This window comes from Lepidochelys kempii, chromosome 1 (assembly GCF_965140285.1).
Source record: "Lepidochelys kempii isolate rLepKem1 chromosome 1, rLepKem1.hap1, whole genome shotgun sequence".
NCBI classification, from domain to species: Eukaryota; Metazoa; Chordata; order Testudines; family Cheloniidae; genus Lepidochelys; species Lepidochelys kempii.
In genome coordinates, this window is record NC_136380.1 from 28,701,024 (window position 1) to 28,717,855 (window position 16,832).

At 40.5% G+C, this 16,832-nt stretch overlaps 2 protein-coding genes across 9 annotated transcripts in view; one reads left to right on the forward strand and one right to left on the reverse strand.

Moving 5' to 3' along the window:
• MRE11 (MRE11 double strand break repair nuclease) overlaps positions 1 to 8,206 on the reverse strand; it is a 50,035-nt gene extending 41,829 nt beyond the window's left edge. The window contains exons 1-5 of the mRNA XM_073337399.1: positions 8,011 to 8,206; positions 7,368 to 7,500; positions 6,120 to 6,280; positions 4,778 to 4,865; positions 3,763 to 3,904 (exon numbers count right to left, since the gene is read on the reverse strand). Coding sequence (XP_073193500.1) covers positions 3,763 to 3,904; positions 4,778 to 4,865; positions 6,120 to 6,280; positions 7,368 to 7,500; positions 8,011 to 8,030 — 544 coding nt within the window. The 5' untranslated portion in view covers positions 8,031 to 8,206. The remainder of the gene's footprint in view (positions 1 to 3,762; positions 3,905 to 4,777; positions 4,866 to 6,119; positions 6,281 to 7,367; positions 7,501 to 8,010) is intronic.
• Positions 8,207 to 8,348: 142 nt separating this feature from the next.
• Positions 8,349 to 14,252, forward strand: ANKRD49 (ankyrin repeat domain 49). Of its 8 annotated transcripts, none has more exons than XM_073337423.2 (3): positions 8,349 to 8,479; positions 9,903 to 10,270; positions 11,716 to 14,252. In XM_073337423.2, exons 2-3 carry the CDS (start codon positions 9,998 to 10,000, stop codon positions 12,175 to 12,177), a joined length of 735 nt encoding a protein of 244 aa, XP_073193524.1. In that variant the 5' UTR covers positions 8,349 to 8,479; positions 9,903 to 9,997; the 3' UTR covers positions 12,178 to 14,252. The 8 variants fall into 8 exon arrangements, with proteins under 8 accessions (XP_073193524.1, XP_073193513.1, XP_073193560.1 ...); XM_073337412.2 differs by having other exon boundaries at positions 9,985 to 10,270; XM_073337459.2 differs by having other exon boundaries at positions 8,349 to 8,475; positions 9,985 to 10,270.
• The last annotated feature ends 2,580 nt before the right edge of the window (positions 14,253 to 16,832 follow it).

Genomic DNA, 16,832 nt, shown 5'->3' on the forward strand with positions numbered 1-16,832 from the left:
GGTTGAAGCATGAGGGACATATGACTCTTTAGCGCAACTGACACATAAATATCTTGCGATGCTGGCTACAACAGTGCCATGCGAACACCTGTTCTCACTTTCAAGTGACATTGTAAACAAGACGTGGGCAGCATTATCTCCTGCAAATTGTAACAAAACTTGTTTGTCTGAGTGATTGGCTGAAGTAGGACTAAGTGGACTTTTAGGTTCTAAAGTTTTCCACTGTTTTATTTTTGAATGCAGTTATTTTTTGTACATAATTCTACATTTGTAAGTTCAACTTTCATTACAAAGAGACTGTACTAATGTATTTGTATTAAGTGAATTGAAAAATACTGCTTCTTTTGTTTTTTACACTGCAAATATTTGTAATAAAAATAAATATAAAGTGAGCACTGTACACTTTGTATACTGTGTTGTATTTACATCAATATATTTGAAAATCTAGAAAACATCCACAAATATTTAAGTAAATGGTATTCTATTATTGTTTAATTGCACAATGAATCTTTTTCATTGTGCAATTAAACACACACACACACACACACACACGTTTCTCTCTCCCTTTTGGTTGTATGTGAAAAGGCTAAACAAAAATTGACTACGTACAGGGAAGTAGTGAAGTAGACTCAAAAAATTGCTCTGTTTGCAAAAAAATGGCCATCTGTGAAACCAACCTATTTTCTTCATGCGTTTGATCCTGAAAGGTGCAGTGTTCTCAATGTCAAATCCAGCCAGGGGTGAGTAACCTCCGTTCCTATTGACTTAAATAGGTGCTGGAGGCACTCAGCGCCTAGCAGAATCAAGCCCTAAAATAATTTATTTTGGTAAAGCTTTTGTGTTTTTCATTTGACGTGTGTATTTTAAAGATTATGCCTTACATCACAGAAACAATAAATCCCCATACTAGAATTTGAGGGCTGCTTGGAATTTACTCCCGGGAGAATTCTGCCCCCCAAAATTAAAAACTCTGCACACAATATTTTAAAATTCTGAAAATTTTATTTGTCAAAATAACACTACATAATCATGCCAGTTTCAATTATTTTGCTAATTTATTTCAAAATATCTGTCAGCAAGTATGTCTGTATTGTTACAGACACACACACAAATTCCCCCAAGAGTAACAGAATTGAAAGAAACCCCTATGACAACCCAGTTCCTGTTTCTCTGCCCCCTCCCTACGCCCTGCAGAGCCCAGCCGGGGGCCAAACACCCACAACCCCTCCTCCCCAGAGCCCAGGTGCGGGGTCCCCCTTGCCCAGACACCCGCCCCCTCCCCGCTAGAGCCCAGCTGTGGGACCCCCTAGCCCTGACACCCACCCCCCTACTCCTCAGAAACCCAGGGATACAGAGGAAGAAACAGCCTGATGCTAGCTTGTGTGGAATTTCCTGCACACCGCTGTCTTCTTCCCTCAGGGCATGCTGGGAACTGCAGCTGCCAGGAACCCTCTAGCTCCCTCCCCCTCCCCCGGACAGTGTCTTCTATGTGCAAGCTCAGCTCCGCTGGGTCCAGTGGCCCCTAGTGGCAGCCAGCAGCACTGCAGCCTATTTCTGTGGATAAAGGACATTCTGCGCAAAATTAAACATTAAAATTCTGCATTGCACAGTGGTGCAGAATTCCCCCAGGAGTAGGCACTGCCCATTTTCAAAAGTTTTCTGAGACATATGCACGTACCTTTGGGGGGGAAAGCACAAAATAATTTTTGCCTCTAAATCTCCTCCACAAAAACCAAGGAAGGCACTTCAGTAAAATCCTTAAAAGTAATCATCATTTCTATGAGGAACTCAAGTACTTCTTCACCAAGGAAGAAGAGTTGCTGTTTTTTTTCTTTTAACTTGCTCATAAGAAAAATATTATTGCTAATCTACAACACTTTTAGCAAATACATCTACTTAAAAGGTACATTTTTTGTTAACACTTTTATATGTTGTGTGAGATATGAACTATTAGTTTCACTAGATTTCACTTATTAAATACCTCTCTATATAAAGGCCCTGATCTGCAGTGAAATCTACTTATAATTAGGGCCTTATTTTACCAGCAACACTTAATAATCAAATTTCCATTTCCCACTATCATAACTTGAAAAAAAAATCAACTCTTATAATATTAAACAAGAGGTACAAGAGGCAGGATGTGCAAAAAAAAATTAAAAATACCAACATGTTATGGATACGACACAATGGCTCATAGTGTAATACAATTATTTTTGAAAAATGTGAGGAAAACTACCGTCTAAACAAAAACCCAGAAAATAAAGAGAGAGCACTACATGAGAGGAAGGAAAAAGGAAAGGGTCCTAGAAATTGAGGCAGAAGTCTATCACAAAACACCTCTGAAAGAGAAAAACTTTCAGGTGTTTCTCAAGTGGTGAGGAATTGACTGAGACAGATGCTATTTATGCAGCAACTTAGGTGGACAGGACAAAAAAGGCCTCTGTGCCAAAAACACTATTTCAGACAAGCATAACAAGTACTATTAAAAAATCCCGAACAACGTTGAGTTGTCAGGATAAAAAAGTGGAGGAATGGGTTTCATTCAACAGCAAGAGATTCCACTGTAATAAACAAGTATATCCTACATACCACCATATCAAACTTGCTGACCCCTAACACAATAGAAGAATCCCTAAAAGATAGCTACTGTCAAGTGCACAGATACTAACCTCAACAGGACTGACAGGAAGTCATAAAAGTATAGATGAAATACGCACCATTAAGAGTTTTATAAACGAAGACAAACTAAAAATCAATTTTGCCTCTTTACAAGCAGCCTCTGAAAAGAATGTAGGGTGAGATAAAGTGATCATGGCTGCTCCACTCAGCGAGTAAACATGCTGTACTGTGAACAAACTAGAAGCCAATGATAAAGGCTGTTAAGAGAGAATTTCAAAAAAATGGAACCTCATCTCAGGATAAGAGAAACAGCATGTGCACACATGCTTTTGAGCTATGTCTAACAGAGGGGTGGGGTAAACTTTTTGGCCCGAGGGCCACATCGGGGTTGTGAAACTGTACAGAGGGCTGGGTAGAGAAGGCTGTGCCTCCCCAAACAGTCTGGCCCCCGCGCCCTCACACTGCCTGCCCTCTGACTCCCCCCCACAACCCCCAATCCATCCAACCCCCCCAGCTCCTTGTACCCGGGACCCCCACCCCTAACTGCCCCCCTGAGACCCCACCCCATCCAACCCTCCCTGCTCCCTGTTCCTTGACTGCCCCGATCCCTATCCACACACCCCTCTCCCCCCAGACTCCACTCCCAACCCTCCCTGTTCCCTGACTGCCCCCCCCCCCCGCCCCGAACCTCCACCCCATCCAATTGCCCGCTGCTCCCTGACTGCCCTCTGGGTCCCTGCCCCCTTACCATGTTGCTCAGAGCAGCAGGAGCTCGCAACCCTGCCGCCCAGCCGGAGCCAGCTGCGCTCCCCAGTAGGAGTGGCAGGCCAGAGCACTGCCCACATGGCGGCAAGAAAGGAGGGACAGCAGGGGAGGGGCCAGGGGCTAACCTCCCTGGCTGGGAGCTCAGGGGCCAGGCAGGATGGTCCCGCGGGACAGATGTGGCCCGCGGGCCATAGTTTGCCCATCTATGATCTAATACCTTTTCCCAGAAATATTGATTCTAAGATTCTTTACCTGGCTCACTACTTCTATATGAAGAAAGAATATAAACCTCAGTAAGAAAGGAAGTAGCGTTCTGTGATATAAAGAAGGGTCTACACATGCTTCTGAAATATCTAGCTGAACAGAAAGAAAGCTTACCTAATCCATATAGAGCAATTTTTGTGCTTCCCTTGTGGAGTAAAATGGGACTAATGTCTATCTTCTCTACAGATGATGAGCGTCCAAAATGATTCAGCAATCCTGCACTGCTTAAAATATCCAATGCACACAATGCATCTGCCTATTGTAAATATTAAGGAACAGAAAAATAATTAATTTGTACTTAAATTCAACTTTTAAATTTGTTCAACAATGCAAGACAAATAGTAATAGTTTATTAAGTATTATAAAAAGGAAGTCTGAATGAGATCTGGCTTGGCTAAATTGATTGCTCAGTATGAACTGCCAAGTAACATTTTTGCTGTTATTAAATAGCTCATTTTTTTGTAGGCTGTGAATAATAGTAATAATCATGTATTACAGATCCACCATGTCAAATGCATAATGAAAACGTTTATGAACAGTAGTTTGAGAGCATGAGCCTTCTGCACTTTTTTAAACTTTAATAACTTGGCTGTTTTTTTAATTTTAAGCAACAATTAAAAATATTTGACCAACATTGTGATGGCTTCCTTCATACAGACCAGAAGAACTAACTAAAGCTGTAAATCATTTTAAAAGATACAGCTAACAATTAATCTAAATGCATGGAAAAGGACTGAAATTAAAACTCATGATATTAAAGACATTTTCTTACATAAAAGAATGTTGAACTTTTCTACGCCCAATGTTTTGAAAACCCTTTCAATGTGTCTTACTTATTGCCCCCAAAAATGCCTTCATCCCATCTCTAGTTCTAGAAATCCCTAAAATAAGGTATTAGATAGGCAGATCATATGGTCCCATATCCTCTCCTCCCACCCCCCTAATAACTGAATGTAAAGCCTAACATGTCAGTTTGAGTCTGACACGAGCAAAACAAAGGACTCTGGAAAATGCTCCCAGTTAATTAAAAGTGAAATGGGGTGACTGATATTAGTAACTTGTTCCCAAAGGAAAAAAAATACTTGTATTTGTACAATGTTATAATTTTTGTCATCACTATAATAATTACCCCTGTGGGATCATCATGATTGCCATGAATACTAAAAACTGGAATAGAAATGTTGAGATTCCCATCCTGGTAGTTCACCCATGGAAATCTGAATAGGAAAAAAGTTTACATTTGTTTACAAGCTATTTGCATACTCAACATTCATGACACAATTTTTCTTATCAAAACAACAATTTAACTTATACAGAAACTTTAACTGCATATTAAACCATTTTATGAACATTAATAAAGAAGCATTGAGCAACACTCTGAAGCAGGTGATTATTAAATGAGGTTTCACTTTATCTAAATGAAATGGGACTAAGAGAGGAAGGGCAGTGGTTAAAGGCACCAGTTTAGGACTTAGGAGACCTGAGTTCAGGTTCCTGCTCCACCACAGACTTCCTGGGTGATGCTGACAAGTCACTTAGGCCCAGATCCTCAAAAGGTATTTAGGTCCTTAACTTCCACTGAAATCACAGAGCTTAAATGCCTTTGAGGATCTGGGCCTTTGTGCCAGTTTCCTACCTGTGAAATGGGAATAATAGCACTGCTTTACCTCGCAAGAGTGTTGTGAGGATAAATACATTAATAACTGTGAGGTGCTCAAATTCTGCAGATGGAGGCCATAGATATAGCTTAGACAGACTGTGCGCAGGAGTGTAGGGGAGGAAAGGCATTACATTAATTTGGATAAACAAGACTTTGGATACAGATGGGAGTTTGCACTGTACTGCATCACTGTGTTCACCTGGTACACACTTTGTTATATTTAAGGTTGAAAAATTATTTCACATGTTCTCCTTTAAAAAAACAAAACCCACTCCTTTCCTTTTCAACATTCATGCCTTGTCTCTGTCCAAAGCTGAATTTTGTTTTCAGTTTAATTTATGATGTTAGAATCTTTCCGTCCTAAAAGCTCAAAATCCTAGCTAGAATTATGGGGGCCCAATCCTACAAATACTTAGAGGGAATAATTTTAGTTCATACAAGCAGTGCTACTGTATTCAATGACTATTCAAATGAGTATACTAACATCATGTTTCCAATACTGAGCTTACATATATCAGAATTTATGAGACACGCAATACACCTAGAAAAGTCATCCAAAGATGGTGACAAAGTTTATAAAAATATTTAACGAGTTTAAAATTTTCTCAGAAGATAGAATGAGGAATTGATCCTGCAAGCTGCTCCACACAGTGGACTACTGAAAGTGCACAGAAATCCACTGACTTGCAGAGGTCTGCCTATAAGCCATTTACAGGATCAGACTCTTAAATCTACTGCAGTACCTAACTGTACCTAACCAGCAAATTGCACAACATACTGTAGTTATTTCATCACAGTAAAATATACTTACTTGCTAAAACCAAAATTGACTGACTGGTCACTCAAAATTTCAAATTGTACAGGATGATCACCCATGCAATATTTTCTTAATAATTCAACGCAGGTGTGTAATGTTTTTCTGGAAGGTTTATTTTCATGGAAAAGATCCCCACCTAATAAAATAAAATCCACCTGCACAAATCAAGAGCTTTGTTATAGTCAAATGGTATTCTGTATTATCTTAAAAGTAATTCCCTACATGCTCTTATAAAACATTAATTTTATGTTGAAGTGTATGGAATTTCTTACCAGGCCTTCAATGTTAATACCATATTTTTAGATTGTAAAACAAGTAAAACCTAAAATGCTTATAGTTAAATTAATCTAACCTTAATATTTCAGTGTCTAACAATGATTTAGAAAAACTAAAAGACAAGTTTAATTTACAAAACCCAAAACCACAACAACAACAAAAGTATACAACACTTTGCAAAGCAGCACCTCAGAATTCTTAAAATCAATGACAAGGAAGGAGCCAAAAACAGGAGTTCCACCCCAGTTTTTTTAAACTGAATTTACTAAAGTAAATGTTTAAGTATTTCACAGAGGAGAAGCTGGAAATTTATTGTCTCTAGCCCTAGGAAATCATTATTAATTCACTTTGCATTAATTTGATAAGGATGCCCAACCAATCTGAATTTCTGAATTCATGTTAAATGAATGGATATTCAACAACAACAACAAAAAAACCTCAGCCAGGATTACAAATATACCATTGGATCTGTTTATGAATTATTATGCTCATAAGAATAGAGGGTAACGTTTTCAAAAGTGCTTAAGTGACCTGGAAGCCTAACTCCCACTTTAAGGGGCACCAAAGCCTAAATTCCATTGACATTTAATCCTGCAATTAGCGCCAATGTGGGTCTGTCTTCATGGAGCTCATTCTAGTATCAGGAACTCAATTTCCAAAATAAATGGTTCACTCCTACCAGAGTCCCTGAAAAGAAAACTGTCCAGTACTTCCATTATTACATTTAAAGTACCATATTAGCTGCTAAGACCTGAACATCAGCTACATTTCTACTCTCGCTCAAACTCCTCTTTAGATTGAGCAACCTTCTTGTAACAACTTCAGAACAAGGGCCGCAATCTTGCAATCTTCAAGGGGTCCACAAGATCCAGATATAGGATTGGGACCAACCTTCCTAATATTTTCCAGAAAGCATCCAAAGTCCGTCTCAGAACCTTATTTTCCAAAAGACGTAAGACTGCTTACTTCTTTTTGTTGAGCATGTCTCAAAATTTCATCAAAAGTTACAAACGTATCATTTCCACGCACAGGATCCTTCTCCAAGTACCCAAGGTGAATGTCAGTAGCAACCAGAATTTTGAAGGTATCTTCTTCACCCCTAAATTGAATTAAAAAAATAAAAATAGAAAACTGTACTATGAATTCAGCTATTTCCACAGCCTTTTGTACAATAAACTTTCACCAAAAATCACTGAATGCACAGTCTGGCACAGAAAACATTGTATTTTGTAGACTTAACAGCACACCATCAACTTAAAAATCAAGTTTGTCTCAAAATGTTTAACCTACTTCTGTTTCAAACACCACCTAAAATTACAGTAAATGAAAGAGGTTATGGACTAGATCCCACAAATGGATCCGTGCAGGGTTGCACCCATGTGGATCCCTCTGAAGGATCTTCTAATCTTAAAGAAAAAAAAAATTTTAGTCATAAAACCACAAATATTGGCTGAGAGAAACAGGCAGATCAAGTACTTGAAACTATATTTAATTCATTTTAAAATGAAACTGAATAGCTTGCCAGCTGTCTGTTTCCTTTCAAATGGAACAGAAACATATGCAATGCTCGCATAGGGAGGTTATGGGCCTGAAAAGAACAGGAGCTTACCCTGAGTTGATGCGACTCATCTCTGCGCTCACAATGGCTCCAGGTGGATAGGACTCCGCACGCAGCAGTTCTGGACAGAGCCTGATGGGTCACTACAGGGCAGACAATTGCCGCGCGCTCCTCACCCGCCAGCTCGACCGCGTCAGCAGCCCGGGCCGCGCCGCGCCGCGCTTTCAGTTTCCATAGCGCTGAAGGGGCGGGGATAGACGGAGTAGCGTCCTCTCGCGATACCTGCCCACCCGCTCCCGCCTTACCTGTGCCTCCTCGAGACCGGCGCAAGGCAAGGGACGCAATCGGTCAGACTGGAACCAATCACAGGCAGCGCCACGGCCACTTCCGGGAGCAGCTGCGGACCGGAAGTGGTATGCTGGGTTCCATTTGTGTGCTTTCACCCGGAGCGGGAGTGCGACTGAGGTGGGTGCTACTGTCGCCAGCCGGCTCCGCCCGTGGAGAACGTGAAGCTGGGCAGGTATTTTTTGTCCCTGGAGCCGCTCAGGGCGGGACCCAGTCACAGCTCGGAAGCTCAGCAGCGCCCGGGTGGATCGGTGCCGGCGCCTGGCTGGGTGCCTTCCTTAGCAGGAGCGCCCAGTGCTCCCAGAACTCAGTGGCGCAGGTGGTGGAGTAAGTGGCACTCGTTCCCTGGCATCAGTATTGCACCTGCTGCCCCGGGAGACTGCTAGGGGGAGTCTGCAGGTCTTGGCTGTGGGGTGGCACGTGAACCTGAGCTCTTGGCTACTCTAGGTCACTACAGATCTCATGGCAATGTGAATGCCACGAGAAGTATTGTGAATCTCAGACCTGGCTAGAGTCCAGCTCAGGTTGCCAGTCACCTGAGACGTGTTTTGCATCCTCAGAACAAGCTGGGATGAGGAACAAGAGTAAGTTGTTTGGGGAAGTAGTATTAAACCAGTTACCCTGCTGGGTACAATGCTGAATAGCTCGTCTGCTGTGCACTAGCTGCATCCTAGGAGCAGGAGCCAGAAGGGACAGGTGGGCTCAGGGAATAGGCAGAGGAAATGGACAAAAGGAAGCTGGCAACAGTGGGCAGGAGGCTGATAGTGGCTTCCATCCCTTCTCTTTGAATTTTAAAGATGGATAAATTTCAGAGTAACAGCCGTGTTCGTCTGTATTTGCAAAAAGAAAGGGAGTACTTGTGGCACCTTAGAGACTAACCAATTTATTTGGCTCATGAAAGCTTATGCTCAAATAAATTGGTTAGTCTCTAAGGTGCCACAAGTACTCCTTTTCTTTTTTTAAAGATGGATAAACTCATTTTTGGGTGGGGGCAGGATGGATTAAATTGAGAGCATGCTTTTGAGGATTGCACGCTCAGACAGTTCCTACAGTTTCACTGACAGAGAAAAATCCTGTCTAGCTGAGTATAGGATTGCCTTTCTGCCCCAGTCATGGGTTTCTCTCCTAGCAGTGGTGCTTTACGGAGGTGCTCTCCTTCTTTCTCACCTCATCTGCACCCTGAAGCTAACCCAGGCTTTTGGATGAAATGTATACATAAGTCATTATTGTTACAACTCAAAAGTAAAACAGAAGCAAAAATTAATGTTGAAAATAGACATAAAATTTCTAAACACTGTTAACCATTTGGCTGCTGTAGGGTATTCCAAACACATTATGCAGAATGCACATTCAGTGCTGCTCCATATACTTTTGCAGATGTCATAATTACTGCGTACAAGCACTCTATTTCTGTGGGGGGTTGATAGCAAATATGTTAACTGCAGCTAACACAGTTCCTGTTTACAAAGCCAGTTTGGTAAACGTACATAAAACTGGAATTCTTAAAATTGATTCTTGAAAATTTTCACAGTGTTGCTGCTGTTAGCACACCCCTTGTTTTAGCTTTTGTTGATGATTTATGTCTGTGTGTTTGGCAGGAGGTAATGATGAATGACTCAGAAAAGAGGCAAGACAGCGCAAGAAGAAAAATATTTAACTCTGTACGTTTGACATTTACAGATGCTAACTAAAAATGAATGAAAGCAGAAAATCAAATGAGAAAAGTGCTGACAATAGAGAAGATGACAGAGAGGAGTTACTGGAATTTACTGAGAACTTTAACCAACTTGAATTGTTGGAAACACACAGACATCTAATTCCTATAGGAACTCAGAGTCTTTGGTCAGGAGAGTCTGATGAGGAAGATGAAGAGGAGGAAAAAAGTGAGGAGTGGTACCAAATGCAAGAAAAAAAAATGGAGAACAATCCAGAAAAACTGCTGCTTTGGGCAGCCGAAAAAAATCGGGTAAGAAGGAGGTTTATCCACTATATTTTTTTTTACTGTATTACCTTAAATTGGTATCTATGCAGATTATGCTTAAAAAACAAAAATCTAGCCATAATTGTTATACTTTTGTAAAGCATACTGGGAGCCCAGCTAATTGGACATTTGGGGCCAGGTCCTGCAAGTTAATTCACAGAGGTGGCCTTCCTTTCAAGTCAGCAAGGCTCCAAATAAGTTCAGGTGTCTCTCCATGCAGCTCAGCTTGCAGGATCAAGGCCTTGATTTGTACCAAGAGCTCAAATACTAACACTAATCTGAAAATATTGTTAACTGAAAGAGCATTCTGGGTATTTTAATACAAATTATGAGCCCAACAGGTACACTCTTAATCCTAACGTATTGCTTTAATACATGTCATATTAAAACAAAGTACATTAATTTTGAATGGTGAAATGAGGTCCATCTCTTGCAAATGATCTGTTCGCCCTGTGTCAACTGAAGCTGGCTAACTACTTCCAATAAATTGGAGAATAATTTTTTGAAGGATTTTGTCATTGTGTGTGTGTGTGCATTAACAAACAGTATTCTACCAACTGTAAAGTTGGTTAAATACAGCCAGAAGTAACTTTGTGCATATAGTTATCGTGTGGCAGAGTTCTACAGATTATGATTGTGGCCAAGAGTTTAGTAGGATTCAATGAAAGATTGATTTGAATCCATCTATAGAGATAAGACTATCAAGAGTTCTCTGTAGAGGATAACTTTTTAAAATAAGGAATCTAAAATCTTGTGCTTTAGGGCATAAACTAAGCACTACATGAAGGGAGTTAGGATAACCTGGGGCAAGTTATTCCATAATTGGAAACGGGGTTGCTTGAAGTCAGTGGGACTGAAGCAAATACCTTTAAGCACATGCTTTCCTGAACTGGGGCCAGAAACAGGATTCTGTACTAAGTAGACTACTGGTCTGATCCAGTGGGACAGTTCCTGTTTATCCATAAGATTAAAACAAACCAAAAAATTCTTGTCTCAAACATGGTTGTCCCCCACCCCAGTCAAAACTATGCTATATATATACAGAAGATGAACTGTGTTTTGACTGAAGGGGAAGATAGTTACTTGTGACAGAAACATTCCCATTAAGTGGTACTTTATCCTATATGCACTAAAATCAACAGACTATAAATTGACCTTATTTAATTACACTTGTTACATAAACTGCTGTCTAAAAGTACAGAGTTTGTGTGTATGCATGCACCAGCGTGTTCATGTCTGGTCTCCAAAAGAAATGGCACCAGTAAAATAACTGGTGGTATTTTAAAATTGTTTGTGTACAAGCTTCTTCCTGAGACCAATATTATAAACTTCCTTTGACTGCATGCCAGGCTGGCTCTAGATTGTAGAAATTAAAGCAGTGCATCTCATGGGGTGAGGGTTATATTAAGCTGTCTGTCTTTCTTACATAGCTTAGTACAGTGCACAAGCTCCTTTCTCAAAAGCTAGCTCCCGTTAATGTCCAAGACGAAGATCAGTACACTCCCCTCCATCGAGCTGCCTACAGTGGACATTTAGATGTTGTGCGTGAATTGATTGACCAAGGTGCAGATGTCCATGCAGTGACAGTGGATGGCTGGACGCCTCTACATAGTGCATGTAAGTGGAACAATACAAAGGTGGCTTCGTTTTTACTTCAGCATGGTGCAGATATCAACGCTCAGACAAATGGATTGCTGACACCATTGCATCTTGCTGCAGGAAACAGAGGGAGTAAAGAAACACTTGAATTGCTGCTGATGAATCGTTACCTGAAACCAAACCTAAAAAATAACTTGGATGAAACTGCATTTGATATTGCTCGAAGAACTGACATATATCACTACCTGTTTGAAATTGTAGAAAATTGCACAAATTCTGTGCCAGATTCTTAAAAATTCTCATTATTTAAACTTTTGAATGTGAATTTCACTTACTTACTCTTTGTAACACGGCATTCTTTACACTTGCACCTAAAACTAATGGTTTCTCCCCACTTCTCAGAAAAGATTTAATGGGCGATGTTGTAGAAGGGGAGGTCTCATGATTAAGATTTCATTATTTTTGCAAAATAAATGACCATATACTTACTCAGACATATTATCACTTATATACAATGGGACTTGAGGTGTTCTGCAGAATAAAGCTTTGGTAAATTTAGTAATTTGCAGTGGGTCTCTGCTTAATCAGTGTAAATTAGCGAGGATCTACTGTAATTAAAGTCCAAAACACTAATCTCAAGTCAAGGAGAGAACTGGAACATTAACCGTTAAGTAAGCTAGCAGGTTATGCACAAATTGGTAGTTACTGTTTGTTTTAAACTTTGAAATACTTGTTTTAACGTCTTAAAAACTACATGAAAATGCCGACTGAATGTAACTAACTTATACAGGGGACACTCAAAATATAAAGTTACCTTATTTTAAAATAAAATACTTAACACTAAATATTGTTTGTGTTATGGATCTTTGTTGAAGGCCTAATAATCAATGAAATTGTCTGTTCATAGACCAAGAGGATTATTCCTGTAGTGTTAAAAGCAGTTCCAGTTTAGTTTTATTGATACTTTCATATGGAGATGACTGTCATTAAGGGTACTGTTTACACTCTCCTTCAAAATTAGCAAAAAGAAAAGGAGTACTTGTGGCACCTTAGAGACTAACCAATTTATTTGAGCATGAGCTTTCGTGAGCTACAGCTCACTTCATCAAAATTAGTTAAGGAATAATGTTTAAATGCATCCAAATACACACTTGTCTACAAGTTGAAGCATGTCAAGGTAAACAAAACACTGTTGTGTCTGACTTGGTTGGAACATTTTGCAATACGCTACTGAAGTCCCTTCTGCATCTGATCCATGCTGAAGTCTTGTACAGTTCATTCTAACACAGGAGTCAGGACACCATTGTAGTTCCATGCATTTCATTTTGTGTTTTTTCTCAGATAGTCTCTCTAACTTTTGGACAGCTCCCTGAGTTTACTTCTATATTTGATCCCCTTTTTAACTGACAAGTGACCAGTATTGTCAAATATCAATATTCGGAGCACTCAAATATCATGAGGCAGGCACAAAAAACATGAGATTGGATTAAAAATCATGTGATTTTAAAAATAATGCATCTTGAGTTCTCACTGTTCTTCTGGCTTTTGAACGTTTTTGGGTGCACTTGAGTGACATTGGCAAGCTTTTCTCTGCAACCATAAGAGCTAGAAACTTACTTTCAGCTTTTAGTTTAAAGTAGATTCTCATGTATTCACATGAGCCCAAGAGCTAGAGCTTTAAGACCTACACCGAACATGATGAGACTCATAATGATGAGACTCATAATGAAATCACAAGCATTGGCAACACTGGATAGTCTTTGACTCCAGCATTTTCTCCTTTTGCCAACACCTTCCTCTCCAAACAGCTCAGGCCTAGATCCACAAAGGGAATTGCAGTGCTCAGCTTTGCCTTTTAGGTGCCTAGAAAATCACAGGAACAACACGGCAAGCCACAAAGCCTAAGTTAGGTACCTAAATAGTGAATGGAAAGAGACAGGCTCCCTAGCATGTGATCTACAAAAAGTCAGTGTACTGGCTGGGGAGCCAGGTAAGCTAGCCAATGGGAGACACGGATGAGAGGGGTGTGTCCTAAGCCACACCTCCTCACAGAAATAGGCACATAACTTTGGGCTGCAGGGACACAAGGCCCACAAGTAGGAACCCATTTCCTGCAGTCAGGTGGCTTAGGTGCCTAACTCATTTATTGTGAGAATGAGTAAGGTGCCTGTCTCACTCTACACAAAATGACCAGCGCAGGAGGTTAGTTCAGTGGTTAGAGCATGCACCTGGGATGCAGGAGGGTCATTGGAGGAGAGGGACTGGACCCTGGGTCTTCTAACCACCAGGCTACAGAGTCTTTCTCTCTCTGGACCAATGATTCTTTAAATATTTAAATACACACCAGAAGAGCTTCAACAAGAAAGACTAAGGGAGCCCACCTCACAACATTCTGTATCTCAGTGGTTAAAGCACTCTCCTGAGAGAGTGTTCAAATCTTCTCCCCCAGTCAGGCAGTCTTAGTAAACCTGCTCTCTTTCAACAATAGATTCAGCCCTTCTGAAAGCAAGCAAAAGTTTCATGACTGAAGTAGAGTTGCACCTCCTGTCCCCAGTACTTACGTTGGGAAAAATGCACATATAGAACTTATCAATGTTGCAATTCACTTTGAAAAATGAACATATCTGGATTATTAACTAGCTGCAATAGTATACTTTTTCAAACCTGAGTTATTTTTCCTGGAGTGTGAAAAGAAGGGTGTGTATCACTTTGATTTATCAACAGCAGGTGTTAAAGTACATTATATTTGAAGCAAAAATCACTGCTATCTGTGTACATTTATGACTTTTCAAGGAATTGTACAGCATGTTTCTGTTGTGAAAAACAACTGCTTTGGTCAGGGAGCTGCGTTCAAATCAGTGGTGGTGGTGAAGATAATGGTATATTTTCAGCAATGCCATCAGCCCAGAAGGTGCCCCATTGGATAGTGCATTTGACTGGAAGTCAGGAGACCTTAATTTTGTTCCCAGTTTTGCTAGTGGCTTTCTGTGTAGACGCTTCACCTCTCTGTACTTTGGAGACTTGCCTTCCTTTGTAAAGTAGTTTGAGATGAAAAGTATTACATAAGTAGTATTACTCAGCACTTCTATTATAATGTACAGAACTGCAATTGAAAAGTGAAATTTCAAAGTACAATCCTGGTTTTTAATCATCACATCATTTGTAAATTCTGTTTGTAGCCTGTCTGCAGAAAGTGAATGAAACCCTTGAGTCCAAACCACACCAGTATCACACAGACATGCAAACATAATAGTAACATGGGTCTTGTCTATATTTTCATTTTTAGTGGTGTTTTAACACTTTTATTAATATGATTGTAAATGCTTGATGCTGAATGAACATTTGTTCCAGGACACAGACATATGCTGCTAATCAAGCTTAACTCAAAGCCTAGGCTAGGGTTTACACTAGAATTTACAAATGTGTTAGCACAGGGTAACATGTTAAAACACAACTAAAAATGACAAGCATAGACAAGCCTGGGTTTTCAAAATCACCATTCCCTATATATGATCCTTACCGATTACAAACCCTACATCCATACAACTACGTACTGTATCCATAAAACAAGCTTTAATTTCAGCTTCTTCAAAATTCAAAGTCTGGGTCTACTTAAGGCTGCTCCAATTGTTGTGACTGGTAAAACTCACAATTTTCTACCAGACCAGCATCAGATCATCAATCTTTGCAACCCTACCTCCATCTAGTGGCGTTCTCTATGTCCTGCAATAAATACCAACTTTTTTTTTCTCAAATCTAGAAAAAATAAAACATCAGCTAAACAAGAAGAGGCAAAGCTCTGTGCTTAATTTTTATGAAGGGAATACATTTCAAGATGTTTAATCTTATACAGTTTGCAAACTTAATTATTATTAAAATCAGACATTCTTCCTACACTATAAATCTACAACAGCCAACGTATCTAGCAGCATTTTTGTTTGTTACTGTGATGTATTTTCTGTAGGTCCTCTCCTTTAAATAGCTCTGCTTCTAAAAGGCCTAACACTGGCACCATGTAGAAATGTGGCAAAGGAAAGGTTAATTAGTGCAATGTGCATACTCCATGTCCAATATACTGACTTGCACAAACCTTTCAGATACAATAACAGTTAAAAACCCACCCCCACTTTTAATTATAGTGGCCACAGGCGGTTTACAAGGTTGCAAAGAATTATTACATAGTTTGCCATAAGCCACAGAAACTGGATGTTCCTAGCCTTGAGCTAGAACCAATTCTAGCAATGGGACAAAAAGTGCAATCTGGTAAAAAAGGCAGTTTACCCAACTACCTTTACCTGGCCTATAAAACGTGTGGAAGACCCAAAAGGTGGGACAACAAAGGAGGAGGTGTGTGTTTATTTAATTAATTGATTTTACCCAAAATATTATTTCCTTAGCTTGTGATAGAGCCTCAAATGTGCTAGGGACTTTCCAAAGGCAGGGGAAGACCCAATCCCTGCCCAGAAGCATGTGCAGTCTCAAATGGGGGTTCTCAAAGGGGGGTCCTGACCCCTAACCCTCAGTTATTACAAGGGGAGTTGCCCGCTGTCAGCCTCTACCCCAAACCCCGCTTTGCTTCCAGCATTTATAATGGTATTAGACATATTAAAGCGTGTTTTTAATTTCGGGGGGGGGGCCCACACTCAGAGGCTTGCTATGTGAAAGGGGTCACTAGTACAAAAGTTTGAGAACCACTGGTCTAAACAGCCAAAGGAAGAGGATGGAGCTGGAGTTTCCCATAGCTTCTGCTGCCTCAGACGCTATTTCAGGCGGCCAGGGGGCGGGCGAAGCAGGGGAGCAGCCGTCAGGACTCACTCGGTTTACCCCTGGCTGACCCTGAGCCACGCTCTTGGCCTCCCTTCCCCGCCTGGGCGCTGCTCCCCTACCTCAGGCAGGGCCTGGGGCGGGCAGGCGACGCTTGCGGCAGCCCCGCTTTGAGTGACCCTGG

Coding starts and splice junctions, on each gene's coding strand:
- ANKRD49 (XM_073337423.2), top strand. CDS start 9,998: ATGAATGAAAGCAGAAAATCAAATGAGAAAAGTGCTGACAATAGAGAA. Junction 10,271..11,715: donor GGGCAGCCGAAAAAAATCGG/GTAAGAAGGAGG, acceptor TTTCTTACATAG/CTTAGTACAGTGCACAAGCT.